The sequence below is a fragment of the Salvelinus fontinalis genome, chromosome 35 (assembly GCF_029448725.1).
Source record: "Salvelinus fontinalis isolate EN_2023a chromosome 35, ASM2944872v1, whole genome shotgun sequence".
NCBI classification, from domain to species: Eukaryota; Metazoa; Chordata; class Actinopteri; order Salmoniformes; family Salmonidae; genus Salvelinus; species Salvelinus fontinalis.
In genome coordinates, this window is record NC_074699.1 from 28,231,282 (window position 1) to 28,243,602 (window position 12,321).

At 43.3% G+C, this 12,321-nt stretch overlaps 1 protein-coding gene across 6 annotated transcripts in view; it reads right to left on the minus strand.

Moving 5' to 3' along the window:
• LOC129834661 (adenylate cyclase type 2-like) overlaps positions 1-12,321 on the minus strand; it is a 71,838-nt gene that overhangs the window by 19,708 nt on the left and 39,809 nt on the right. For 5 of the 6 annotated variants that reach the window (XM_055899855.1, XM_055899853.1, XM_055899858.1 and 2 more), the window contains 6 exons: positions 7,677-7,874; positions 5,938-6,105; positions 5,521-5,670; positions 3,923-4,083; positions 786-897; positions 292-419 (listed from right to left, as the gene is read on the minus strand). In XM_055899855.1, coding sequence (XP_055755830.1) covers positions 292-419; positions 786-897; positions 3,923-4,083; positions 5,521-5,670; positions 5,938-6,105; positions 7,677-7,874 — 917 coding nt within the window. Of the gene's footprint in view, positions 1-291; positions 420-785; positions 898-3,922; positions 4,084-5,520; positions 5,671-5,937; positions 6,106-7,158; positions 7,314-7,676; positions 7,875-12,321 lie in introns of those variants that run through there. The other variant, XM_055899857.1, reaches the window with a different exon arrangement.

Sequence of the window (12,321 nt, forward strand, 5' to 3'; positions counted from 1 at the left end):
CAGACCCTCCAATCCTCCACAACACCTGATTATAGAACTAACTCACTATCATAACCATCATTGACCCACACAACTCATATCAACACCTATTACTTAGGCCAGAAAGTCCCCCTTGCATTATACAATAACACTACCCTCCCTACCTGACTTACACATTTTATATACTATACACTATTTACCTCACAATCTAATGAGAATACATGTAGCTAAAGTCCTGTAACTAACCAGAAGGATCACATGTTTTAGTAATTGTTTTCCCCCCAGAAGGCCTTGGGGCTCCTCTGAACTCACTTGATGGCCTCACACATGTCCAGACCCATCTTCACACAGTTCTTGGCATGCATGGGCAGGGAGACAGGCAGGCCAGACACACAGTAGTAGCAGTCTCCCAAAATCTTGATTCTCATGCACTCGTTCTCCTGAAGAATGAAACAGAAAAATGTCAACTGGATTTAGCATTAACACAAACAAGGTATCAGAAGTTCTCCTGAAGAACCAAACACACAACACATCCATACGTGTCCAGCCCAAGAACTACATGTACTTGTTTTTAAGTATCTGCGATGATCTGCGTCATGAAACGCACTCCAAAAAATAAATACATTATTATTTGAATTATTATGATGAAGCAAGTACTGATTAATACCACATAACAAGTGGATTATGCATTACCACACTGTCATCTTATCGTAATAAACGTAAAAGTGTAGGTAAATATTAAATAAAAGCTGAAAAGTCTGTGTTAATTTAACTAAAGGTGCAAATATTACAAATGATTAACTCACCTTTGCAATCTGGTCAAACTTCCCAAACAGCTCGTTGAGCATGATGACCAGCTCCTTCGGAGAGCAGTCGCTGGCCAATCGGGTGAAGCCCACAATGTCAGCATACAGAATACTGCAAAAACAGAAAAGCTAAGGGTGTGTTCATTAAGACACACAGCTTGCAAAATAAAACAAGAAGCATTCATTATTGGACACGTTTAGATAGTCCCTCCCTGTTGCACATAGTTTCCAAGCATTTTCTTGCTATTCATGCTTACTGATCACGACCGACTCAGGACATATGGGGTCAAGACATCAGTGTCATAATGATGTCTGGCAGCATGATGTGTAGAGAAATCTGTTGTCTGCATGGACACGGCCAGGCTGGCCGCTACACTGATTAATCCCTCTGATGTTGTTGTATCACTAAACAAGGGTGTCATTGTCAGATAACGGTTGACTCCTGGGGTGTTGAAATGGAGTGGGGCTAAATGATTACAGCTGGAGGTCCTATCCTGGGTGAGCAGTAATCCTAGGGGCTAGAGAGGAGGTGAAGACTGAGTAGGAGGGAGATCGTGCTAAGGGGTTTGGCTCTAAGACATAAACTACAGCAGTGTTTTCTCTATATTCATTTAGCAGCACCGTTGCCTCCACTCCAAAAGATATGATTACAAATATATATATATATATATATATACAGTACCAGTCAAAGGTTTGTACACACCTACTCATTCCATGATTTCTTTATTTTTACTATTTTCTACATTGTAGAATAATAGTGAAGACATCAAAACTATGAAGTAACACATGGAATCATGTAGTAAACAAAAGTGTTAAACAAATTGCAGGAAACTATCTTTAAAACTGTAAAATGTTCTCTCCGTCTATGGCAAAATGTATAGAATTGCATGAAGTCAAAAACATAAAATTAAAATTAAAACATAAAATAAATTGTCTGTAGCCAAGAGGACGGCCACTAAAATGTTTGTCATTGGCCACGTTCTCTAACACCCCCACAATGCTAACTTTGCCACAGCTGCTGAAAAAAATAAATCATAGGGGAAGCACTGCACTGGAGGGAAGGGGAAGCACTGATTGGAAGTGCTATAAGCTTGTTGTGAGCCCTATCCTCCACACAGAGCACCTGACCCAGGCCACCACACATCCAGCCGCCACAGCCTAATCACTGGCTCATTACGAGGGCTCAGAGGGCTAACTGCTGCCAAGGTCAGTCCTCATTAAAGTAACTAACGTTAGCCTATTGCTCGCCAGGCAGACCAGAGAACCATGGCCGCCCAGTAACTCTGACTGACAACAACCAGGTGTTTCCTTGGAAAGAACATGTCTAATGACAAGCATGTCTTGTGTCATTACAAGGATCAAATGGGGAGGTGATTGGGCTATAATTCACAGTAACACCAAAGGGCTTAAAGGAGGATTCACACACTAGCCGATCCACAGCAGCACATGATACAGTCTTTGATCTTCACAAGGTCTTCTCATATCAGACAGTTTAAATGCCCTTCCTTTTCTATGAAATCATATTTATTACGAGCCTAAACTTATCAACAAATCAACCAGGTAGTTACAAATGTCAGTTTGTCAGGCTACTGAGAAGATTGAAGAGTGTTGCTGTGTTGACCTTAATTTGGGCAACAAATGGGTTCCCTCTCTCTCCAGGAAGGTAGAAGGTACAGTACAGTCTGTAAGCAATTTCAGAGTCTAAAACTTAGGGAATCTATTGAGCCATCTGCCAAGGTTCACTGGATAGGCTACAAAGCCAATGTCTGTCAGCACTTTCTAAATGAATGCCCATAAAACAAAAGGCCTCATCTGGGTCAATGCTCAGCTAACACTGTTGTGCTAAATTCCATGAGAACTGACTGGGTATTGTGAGTGTAAAAAGACCTCCCAGAGCAGGGATGGGCACCTCCAGTCCTCGGGGCCAGAGGATATCAGGGGAAATTAAATTAATACAATTAGAGAACACAAACTATACTAACTATTCAAAGCACAAATGCAACATATGATTGAACCCAGTGTTTTACCCAAGGCTCAGACTTTTGTTTCCATCTTTGCGGGCGGGTCTCACTGAGCCATGGATCCGGCGGACCTGCTCTTACTTGGGGCCAAAGCCAGGCCACTGGTACTTTTCAGCTGGCATTTACATAACAATGGCTAACTGTGAACTTTAACACCTTCTCACAAAGAAACTGATTCTGCTCTTCTCAAGTCCCTAGCTATGGAACCACAATTTCAAAATCAAAATCAACATTTGTCACATGCGCCAAATACAACAAGTGTAGTAGACCTTACAGTGAAATGCGTACTTACAAGCCCTTAACAAACAATGCAGTTTTAAGAAAATACAACAAAAAAAGTATGAGATAAGAATAACAAATAATTAAAGAGCAGCAGTAAATAACAACAGCGGGACTTGATACAGAGTCAATGTGCGGGGGCACCGGTGTCGAGGTAATTGAGGTAATATGTACATGTAGGTAGAGTTATTAAAGTGACTATGCATAGATAATAACAGAGAGTAGCAGCAGAATGGAAGGGGGGGCAATGCAAATAGTCTGAGTAGCCATTAGATTAGCTGTTCAGGAGTTTTATGGCTTGGGGGTAGAAGCCATTTATAAGCCTCTTGTACCTAGACTTGGTGCTCCGGTACCACTTGCCGTGCGGTAGCAGAGAGAGCAGTCTATGACCAGGGTGGCTGGAGTCTTTGACCATTTTTAGGGCCTTCCTCTGACACCGCCTGGTATAGAGGTCCTGGATGGAAGAATTGGCCCCGGTGATGTACTGGGCCGGTCCCTAGTATACCATAAGGGTGTTTACACTTGTGTAACACTAGTGTTCAAGTCGAACAGCAGAAAAAGAGCCAAAAAGTAAAGGCAGGGAAAGAGAAAATCAAAGGCTAAAGCCAAAAGCGGAGTTTCATTCAAGAGAACTTTTCGGTTGGAGAAATATTTTCCATGTGTGTTATTTGGTAGACTGAAAACCGTGCTTAGTTTGACAGACAATGAGTGACATGCAAAGGATAGGATTCTACTGTGTTTCTTAGTAATTTTCTTAGAATATAACAGATCATTTCAACATGCTGTATGTTTCTCAGTCATATTCTTAGTCCTTGACAGGCTATTGTTGTACTGTACCTGACGTTCTCGTGTCTCTTGACGTAGAGACTGTGGAAGTTGTTGTCTTTGACGAGTCGTTGCTGCTCTTCTTTGTCCTTGCAGTCTTGCAGACGCTCCATGATGGCCAGCTTCATCTTCATGGAGATGTAGACCGGCAGCACAGACTGCAGCAGGTTCTCCTACGCAGGCACACACACGTTAGCATCAACACACCACACCACACCCACCCAACCACACACACTGTCCGATAGACACAGGGTCATGAACCCATCCAATCTGGGAGAAACCCAATCTGAGTATCAACCAGCTGTCAGAGTGTCTTGCTGATCTGGTAACTCCACTAACAAGGGCCCCATTCACTTAGATTACTGTTAAAAGCTTTATAATCATTGTGCTGCCAGTCTGGTTGTACAGCCAGTCAACAGACAGATAGAACATTGCATTGAGAGCCTCTGGAATGGAATAGAGTCAGGTGAGATGGGAATCTAAGAAGTTAATAAGGAGATGTCTCAGGAAATCATTCTTCAATCCCTATTGACCCCATCATAATTCCTGTTCACCCTTGTGATGCGATACTGAGACACCGGACTACTCTCTTTTCTCTCTGGTTTGGCTGCATCCATGGGGGGGAAGTTGCCCCTAGGTACAGATCTAGGATCAAATCCTAACCTTAACCATTAGTGGAAGAAATTTAAAACTGACCCAAGACCAGTGTCAGGGGGCAACTGGTTAAAGCTACATACTCTCCCAGATAGATTACCACCTCCTGGTTCAAATGACTGGGGCAGGGTTTCCAGTAAACCGTAAAGCATGGAAAGTCATTCTGCACAAAGTGGCCTTGATTTGGTTCAGTCAGCTCAGCTCTGTGCTGTAATTGATCTGGCAGATTCTATCTGACTGGGTCTAGAGAACAATGGCATAGTGCTCAGCGTTGAGACCCATTTCAAACCCTCCCTTCTCTCTTCTCTTTATTTATGGTGCCTGTGCTCTTTGGCTAACCCCTGTGGAACTGCTCCTTTTTTCGGGCTCAATACAACAGAGTAGAACAGAGCCGGTTCAAATGTTAACGATTATATCATTCCATTCTGTCCTGCTAGGCAACATAGCAGCCAGCGGCCTCGTCTCTCTCACGGAGTGTGGTTTCATTTCCTAAGCAACTATTATTACAAATGAAAAAAATTATGGTTAAAAAGCCATTTGAAACAGACACCCGTTTTTACTCACGAAGCACACACAGACATCTACTTAAAAAATCATTACAATGAAATGTAATATGAGGGGGATTTGATCATCGTAATGAAAAATACAAGCTAGAAAACAACAAGGCTGCTGGTCTTAAATGAAGTAAAAATGGACCAGTGCTATTATGACAAAACATTTTAGCCTTACACTATTCACTTTTATTAGTCTTTCATACTTCCTGTACTCAGTCGGGTCAGCCTCTGTTCAGAAAGAGACACCAAAAGCATCTTATTCAACCAGACCATGATTTCCAGGATTTCTGATACACTCAGAGATTGCCCTTGCCAAAGAGGTTTCTAATCTCAAGGGTCTTTCCTTAAAGGTTAAATAACTAAATCAAGAAGATAGCAGTGTGTCTGATAAGATGTTCTCACCTGTTGTCTCTTTTCTATCTCCAGCTTCATGCGGATGCCCAGACATCTGAGTGTATCCTGGAAGGTCTGTCTTAGTGCTCTCTCCATCAGGACCTTATGGAAGGCCCCCACCACACTGCCACACAGAAACACCACCGCATTGGACAGCAGCTGGGGACAGAGGGACAGACATTACAACCTAGCTGCACAGCATAAGCATTTTATTGTCTGTTTTCAGAGAAATGTGCCTTACGACCTTAAAAACTCCTTACAGGAAGGACATCAAAAACACAATCTCATTGAAACATACATGACACGAGTCGCACAGTTTTCTATAAACAGGAAGTATCTAAAGCACAACATTGTGAACATACATAACGTTGTGCATCACCAGGAGATCATGTATAATTGTTACTAACAGCAAAACTAATAACACACCTGATTGGCCAGAAAGGGGCTGGGATCTTGGGTGTTGAAGACAGTGAGACTTAGAGTGAGGACCATGATGTGAGAGAGTGAGGAGATCACACTGAGCACCACAGCATAGCACATCTGGAAAGGCAGCATGGTGTACACTGTGAAGATGATGAACAGGAAGAAGGGAACCTACAGGAGAAAAGGAGAGAGAGAGATAGGTCAGACTGATATGACACAAAACACTGTGTGGGGAAAGAATCTCGGATTGGCAGCAATACCCAAAGAACAAGTGGTTTTACTGGACAACTGTCACCTCAGTCTACTGGCAAGATACGCTATAACTAGACAAATATAACTTTTTGATGCTTCTGTTCATGTGTGAATATAATGTAGGTACACTCAATGGCCAGTTTATTAGGTAGGTCACCCCATTCATGAAAATGGTTCGCTCCTACAGACAGTGAGTCACGTAGCCGTGGCTTGCTATATAAAGAAGGCAGACAGACATCAAGGCATTCAGTTACTGTTCGATTGAACGTTAGAATGGGCAAAATAGGTGACCTAAGCGACTGACCGTGGTATGATCGCCGGTGCCCCTTTGCCTCCAGAACAGCCTGAATTCATCAGGGCATGGATTCTACACAGTGTGGCTTTCAAAAGTTGCTCAATTGGTTTCTAACGTGTGCCAGAAAAACATTCCCTATACCATTCCACCACTGCTAACTGATGTGAATTTAAATTCACATCAGGTTTTGTTTGTTATCACATGGAGAAGGTCGCATGCTCTGTGGGGTAGATCTTAAATCAGATAACTTCATCAGGGAAGGAAACAGAAACTGTGTGAATCGTAATTCTGCAATAATGACCAAAGTAAGGATTTGGCGTAAGCAGCATGAGTCCATGGCCCCATCCTGCCTGGTGTCAACGATACAGGCTGGTGGAGGTGGTGTAATGGTATGACTAATGTTTCCCTGGCACAAGTTAGGTTCCTAGATACCAACTGCACAACGCTTGAACGCTACACCTTGTAGAATGCATGCCTGAAGAATTCAGTAAATGGGGGTCCGACCTGGTACTAGATGGGTGTACCTAATAAACTGGCTACAACATTATGTTAATCACATTACTTTTATATTACAATGTATTCCTATATTAGTACATTCACACTGTTTTTCTTAGAGGCAACAGAATAGGGTTCTTTGAACTCTCATGTGTCTGTGTTAACGCTGACAGTAGATTTACCATGGCTTGGTGATAACCTAAAGACTGCATTCCATTCCATGATTAGTGTCTGTGTGCCTGTCTGTCGGTGCCAGGGGGACCCAATCTCCACTTTATTTATCCCATACGGCAGATGAATACTGGACTCCATCATTCTGAGGGAAGGGCTTAGAATCCTATGTTGCATTAGTATTTCTGCATAAACAAGCAGTAAATGAACTAGACATATATCTGTTGCATGAGAGCACAATGTACCTTTGTATAATTTCACGTATCTGTCTTCGTCACAAGGACTCAAGAAGACTATGTAGAGTTATAACTGAATCCCGTTTATTTGGGCTTTAACTCTACACTATTGGATGACCATTAACACTCTATTACTGCAGTAATTATTAATAAAGTTTGATGGTTTTGAAGAAATCAACAACAAAAAACATCTCCTTTGATTAGAATAATTACCACGACATGGGCTTCAAACATTTATTTTGAAAGCCAACAGGCTTTGTCGTGCAACTTTTATTTAGAGCGAGAATGTATACCTGGTCCCAGGGCAGGATGAGGGGTCCGCTGAAGATGAAGGTGAATCCCATGGTGAGGTGAGTGGCCCAGACCACCAGACCCAGCAGTCTCCTCCAGCGCTGGGTCAGGGTCTCTGTACACACCAGCACAAACACAGCCAGGAACACACACAGGCTGCAGCTCACCACGCTGACAAATGCACAGTGCTCCTCCGCACTCTGAAACGGAGAGGGAGAACATAACGCACACTGAATCACAATCATGGAATTTACATTATACTCTACATTGAGATATACACACATTCATAGACACGGACGTCATATCCATCTACACACAGCCATACAGACACACAATGCTCTACTCCTCTAATGAAAAGACAAGGATTAAAAAACAGGCTATAGTATACATTCTGTCTGAGGACAGGTTTTGAAGTGTTATATAGGTCAAGTACAATGAAATGTCTAAACAACATTCACTCAACTTCCCTTCAACATCATTCAAGTCCCTTTATTATGCCTATGTACGGTCTAGTCATGAGAGCGGCCCATATCTAATTCTGCATCGTGGCTTATTCAGGCTTATTGCACATCTGTCTCTGCGTCATGTCCTGTTGCTAGAGGCTACAGCATCTTCCTGATTGAATTACACTGAGAGGGAAGAGGAAGGCTCAGATATAGATTTCTGGTGTGTGTGTGTGTGTGTGTGTGTGTGCGCATATACACCTGCGTCAACTTGCGTGCATGCCAGGTAGCGAGAAAGCAAGAGAGCGAGAGAAAGAGAGAATGGGAAAGAGTTAGATGCCAAGGAGAGCGGGAATGACTGTGTAAAAGGTCCCTGAACAGAAGGCCATCTCGGCATTGTATTTTGAGCATGCTGGTTTCCATGGTAGCGGAAGTGAAGGCCTTTACTAGCACATTTAACTACGGCCCCACTCACTAAATCGACCTATAGGAGACTTGTTCATTTCCTATTCTCATTTATTTTCAGATGGAAGGAAGTAGTGAAAGTCGATACGAGTGTAGAGAATATTGAGATATTGTTATCCACGTCGGCACCAACGATATTAGGATGAAACAATCAGAGGTCACCAAGCGCAACATAGCTTCAGCTTGTAAATCAGCTAGAAAGATGTCGGCATCGAGTAATTGTCTCTGGCCCCCTCCCAGTTAGGGGGAGTGATGAGCTTTACAGCAGAGTCTCACAACTCAATCGCTGTTAGCCAGCCTGCCAGCTTAGTGGAGTCTGCCACTAGCACAGCCAGTGTAGTCAGCTCAGCTATCCCCATTGAGACCGTGTCTGTGCCTCGACCTAGGTTGGGCAAAACTAAACATGGCAGTGTTCGCCTTAGCAATCTCACTAGAATAAAGACCTCCTCCATTCCTGCCATTATTGAAAGAGATCGTGATACCTCACATCTCAAAACAGGGCTACTTAATGTTAGATCCCTCACTTAAAAGGCAGTTATAGTCAATGAACTTATCACTGATCATAATCTTGATGTGATTGGCCTGACTGAAACATGGCTTAAGCCTGATGAATTTACTGTGTTAAATGAGGCCTCACCCCCTGGTTACACTAGTGACCATATCCCCCGGGCATCCCGCAAAGGCGAGGTGTTGCTAACATTTACGATAGCAAATTTCAATTTACCAAAAAAAAAAAAAAAAAAAAGTATTTTGAGCTTCTAGTCATGAAATATATGCAGCCTACTCAATCACTTTTTATAGCTACTGTTTACAGGCCTCCTGGGCCATATACAGCGTTCCTCACTGAGTTCCTATCGGACCTTGTAGTCATAGCAGATAATATTCTAATTTTTGGTGATTTTAATATTCACATGGAAAAGTCCACAGACCCACTCCAAAAGGCTTTCGGAGCCATCATCAACTCAGTGGGTTTTGTCCAACATGTCTCTGGACCTACTCACTGTCACAGTCATACTCTGGACCTAGTTTTGTCCCATGGAATAAATGTTGTGGATCTTAATGTTTTTCCTCATAATCCTGGACTATCGGACCACCATTTTATTACGTTTGCAATCGCAACAAATAATCTGCTCAGACCCCAACCAAGGAGCAACAAAAGTCGTGCTATAAATTCTCAGACAACCCAAAGATTCCTTGATGCCCTTCCAGACTCCCTCTGCCTACCCAAGGACGTCAGGACAAAAATCAGTTAATAACCACCTAACTGAGGAACTCAATTTAACCTTGCGCAATACCCTAGATACAGTTGCACTCCTAAAAACTAAAAACATTTGTCATAAGAAACTAGCTCCCTTGTATACAAAAAATACCCGAGCTCTGAAGCAAGCTTCCAGAAAATTGGAACGGAAATGGCGCCACACCAAACTGGAAGTCTTCCGACTAGCCTAGGATCAAGAGAGACACTCAAGTGTTTTAGTACTATATCTCTTGACACAATGATGAAAATAATCATGGCCTCTAAACCTTCAAGCTGCATACTGGACCCTATTCCAACTAAACTACTGAAAGAGCTGCTTCCTTTGCTTGGCCCTCCTATGTTGAAAATAATAAACGTCTCTCTATCCACAGGATGTGTAGCAAACTCACTAAAAGTGGCAGTAATAAAGCCTCTCTTGAAAAAGCCAAACCTTGACCCAGAAAATCTGAAAAACTAATCAGCATATATCGACACTTCCATTCCTCTCAAAAAAATCTGAAAAAGCTGTTGCACAGCAACTCACTACCTTCCTGAAGACAAACAATGTATACGAAACTCTTCAGTCTGGTTTTAGACCCCATCATAGCACTGAGACTGCACTTGTGAAGGTGGTAAATTGCCTTTTAACGGCGTCAGACCGAGGCTCTGTATCTGTCCTCGTGCTCCGAGACCTTAGTGCTGCTTTTGATACCATCGATCACCACATTATTTTGGAGAGATTGGAAACCCAAATTGGTCTACACGGACAAGTTCTGGCCTGGTTTAGATCTTATCTGTCGGAAAGATATCAGTTTGTCTCTGTCAATGGTTTGTCCTCTGACAAATCAACTGTAAATTTCGGTGTTCCTCAAGGTTGCGTTTTAGGACCACTATTGTTTTCACTATATATTTTACCTATTGGGGATGTCATTCGAAAACATAATGTTAACTTTCACTGCTATGCGGATGACACACAGCTGTACATTTCAATGAAACATGGTGAAGCCCAAATATTGCCCTCGCTAGAAGCCTGTGTTTCAGACATAAGGAAGTGGATGGCTGCAAACTTTCTACTTTTAAACTCGGACAAAACAGAGAGACTTGTTCTAGGTCCCGAGAAACAAAGAGATCTTCTGTTGAATCTGACAATTAATCTTGATGGTTGTACAGTCGTCTCAAATAAAACTGTGAAGGACCTCGGCGTCACTCTGGACCCTGATCTCTCTTTTGACGAACATATCAAGATTGTTTCAAGGACAGCTTTTTTCCATCTACGTCACATTGCAAAAATCAGAAACTTTCTGTCCAAAAATTATTCAGAAAAATTAATCCATGCTTTTGTTACGTCTAGGTGAGACTACTGCAATGCTCTACTTTCCGGCTACCCGGATAAAGCACTAAATAAACTTCCGTTAGTGCTAAATACGGCTGCTAGAATCCTGACCAGAACCAAAAGATTTGATCATATTACTCCAGTGCTAGCCTCCCTACATTGGCTTCCTATTAAGGCAAGGGCTGATTTCAAGGTTTTACTGCTAACCTACAAAGCATTACATGGGCTTGCTCCTACCGATCTTTCCGATTTGGTCCTGCCGTACATACCTACACGTACGCTATGGTCACAGGACGCAGGCCTCCTAATTGTCCCTAGAATTTCTAAGCAAACAGCTGGAGGCAGGGCTTTCTCCTATCAAGCTCCATTGTTATGGAATGGTCTGCATACCTATGTGAGAGACGCAGACTCGGTCTCAACCTTTAAGTCTTTACTGAAGACTCATCTCTTCAGTAGGTCCTATGATTGAGTGTAGTCTGAAGGTGAACGGAAAGGCTCTGGAGCAACGAACCGCCCTTGCTGTCTCTGCCTGGCCGGTTCCCCTCTCTCCACTGGGATTCTCTGTCTCTAACCCTATTACAGGGGCTGAGTCACTGGTGCTCTTCCATGTTGTCCCTAGGAGGGGTGCGTCACTTGAGTGGGTTGAGTCGCTGACGGGATCTTCCTGTTTGGGTTGGCGCCCCCCTTGGGTTGTGCCGTGGCGGAGATCTTTGTGAGCTATACTCGGCCTTGTCTCAGGATGGTAAGTTGGTGGTTGAAGGTATCCCTCTAGCGGTGTGGGGGCTGTGCTTTCGCAAACTGGGTGGGGTTATATCCTGCCTGTTTGGCCCTGTCCGGGGGTATCATCGGATGGGGCCACAGTGTCTCCTGACCCCTCCTGTCTCAGCCTCCAGTATTTATGCTGCAGTAGTTTATGTGTCGGGGGGCTAGGGTCAGTCATTTATATCTGGAGTATTTCTCCAGTGTCCTGTGTGAATTTAAGTATAATCTCTCTAATTCTCTCTTTTTCTCTCTCGGAGGACATGAGCCCTAGGACCATGCCTCAGGACTACCTGGCATGATGACTCCTTGCTGTCCCCAGTCCACCTGGCCGTGCTGCTGCCTCAGTTTCAACTGTTCTGCCTGCGGCTATGGAACCCTGACCTGTTCACCAGACGTGCTACCTGTCC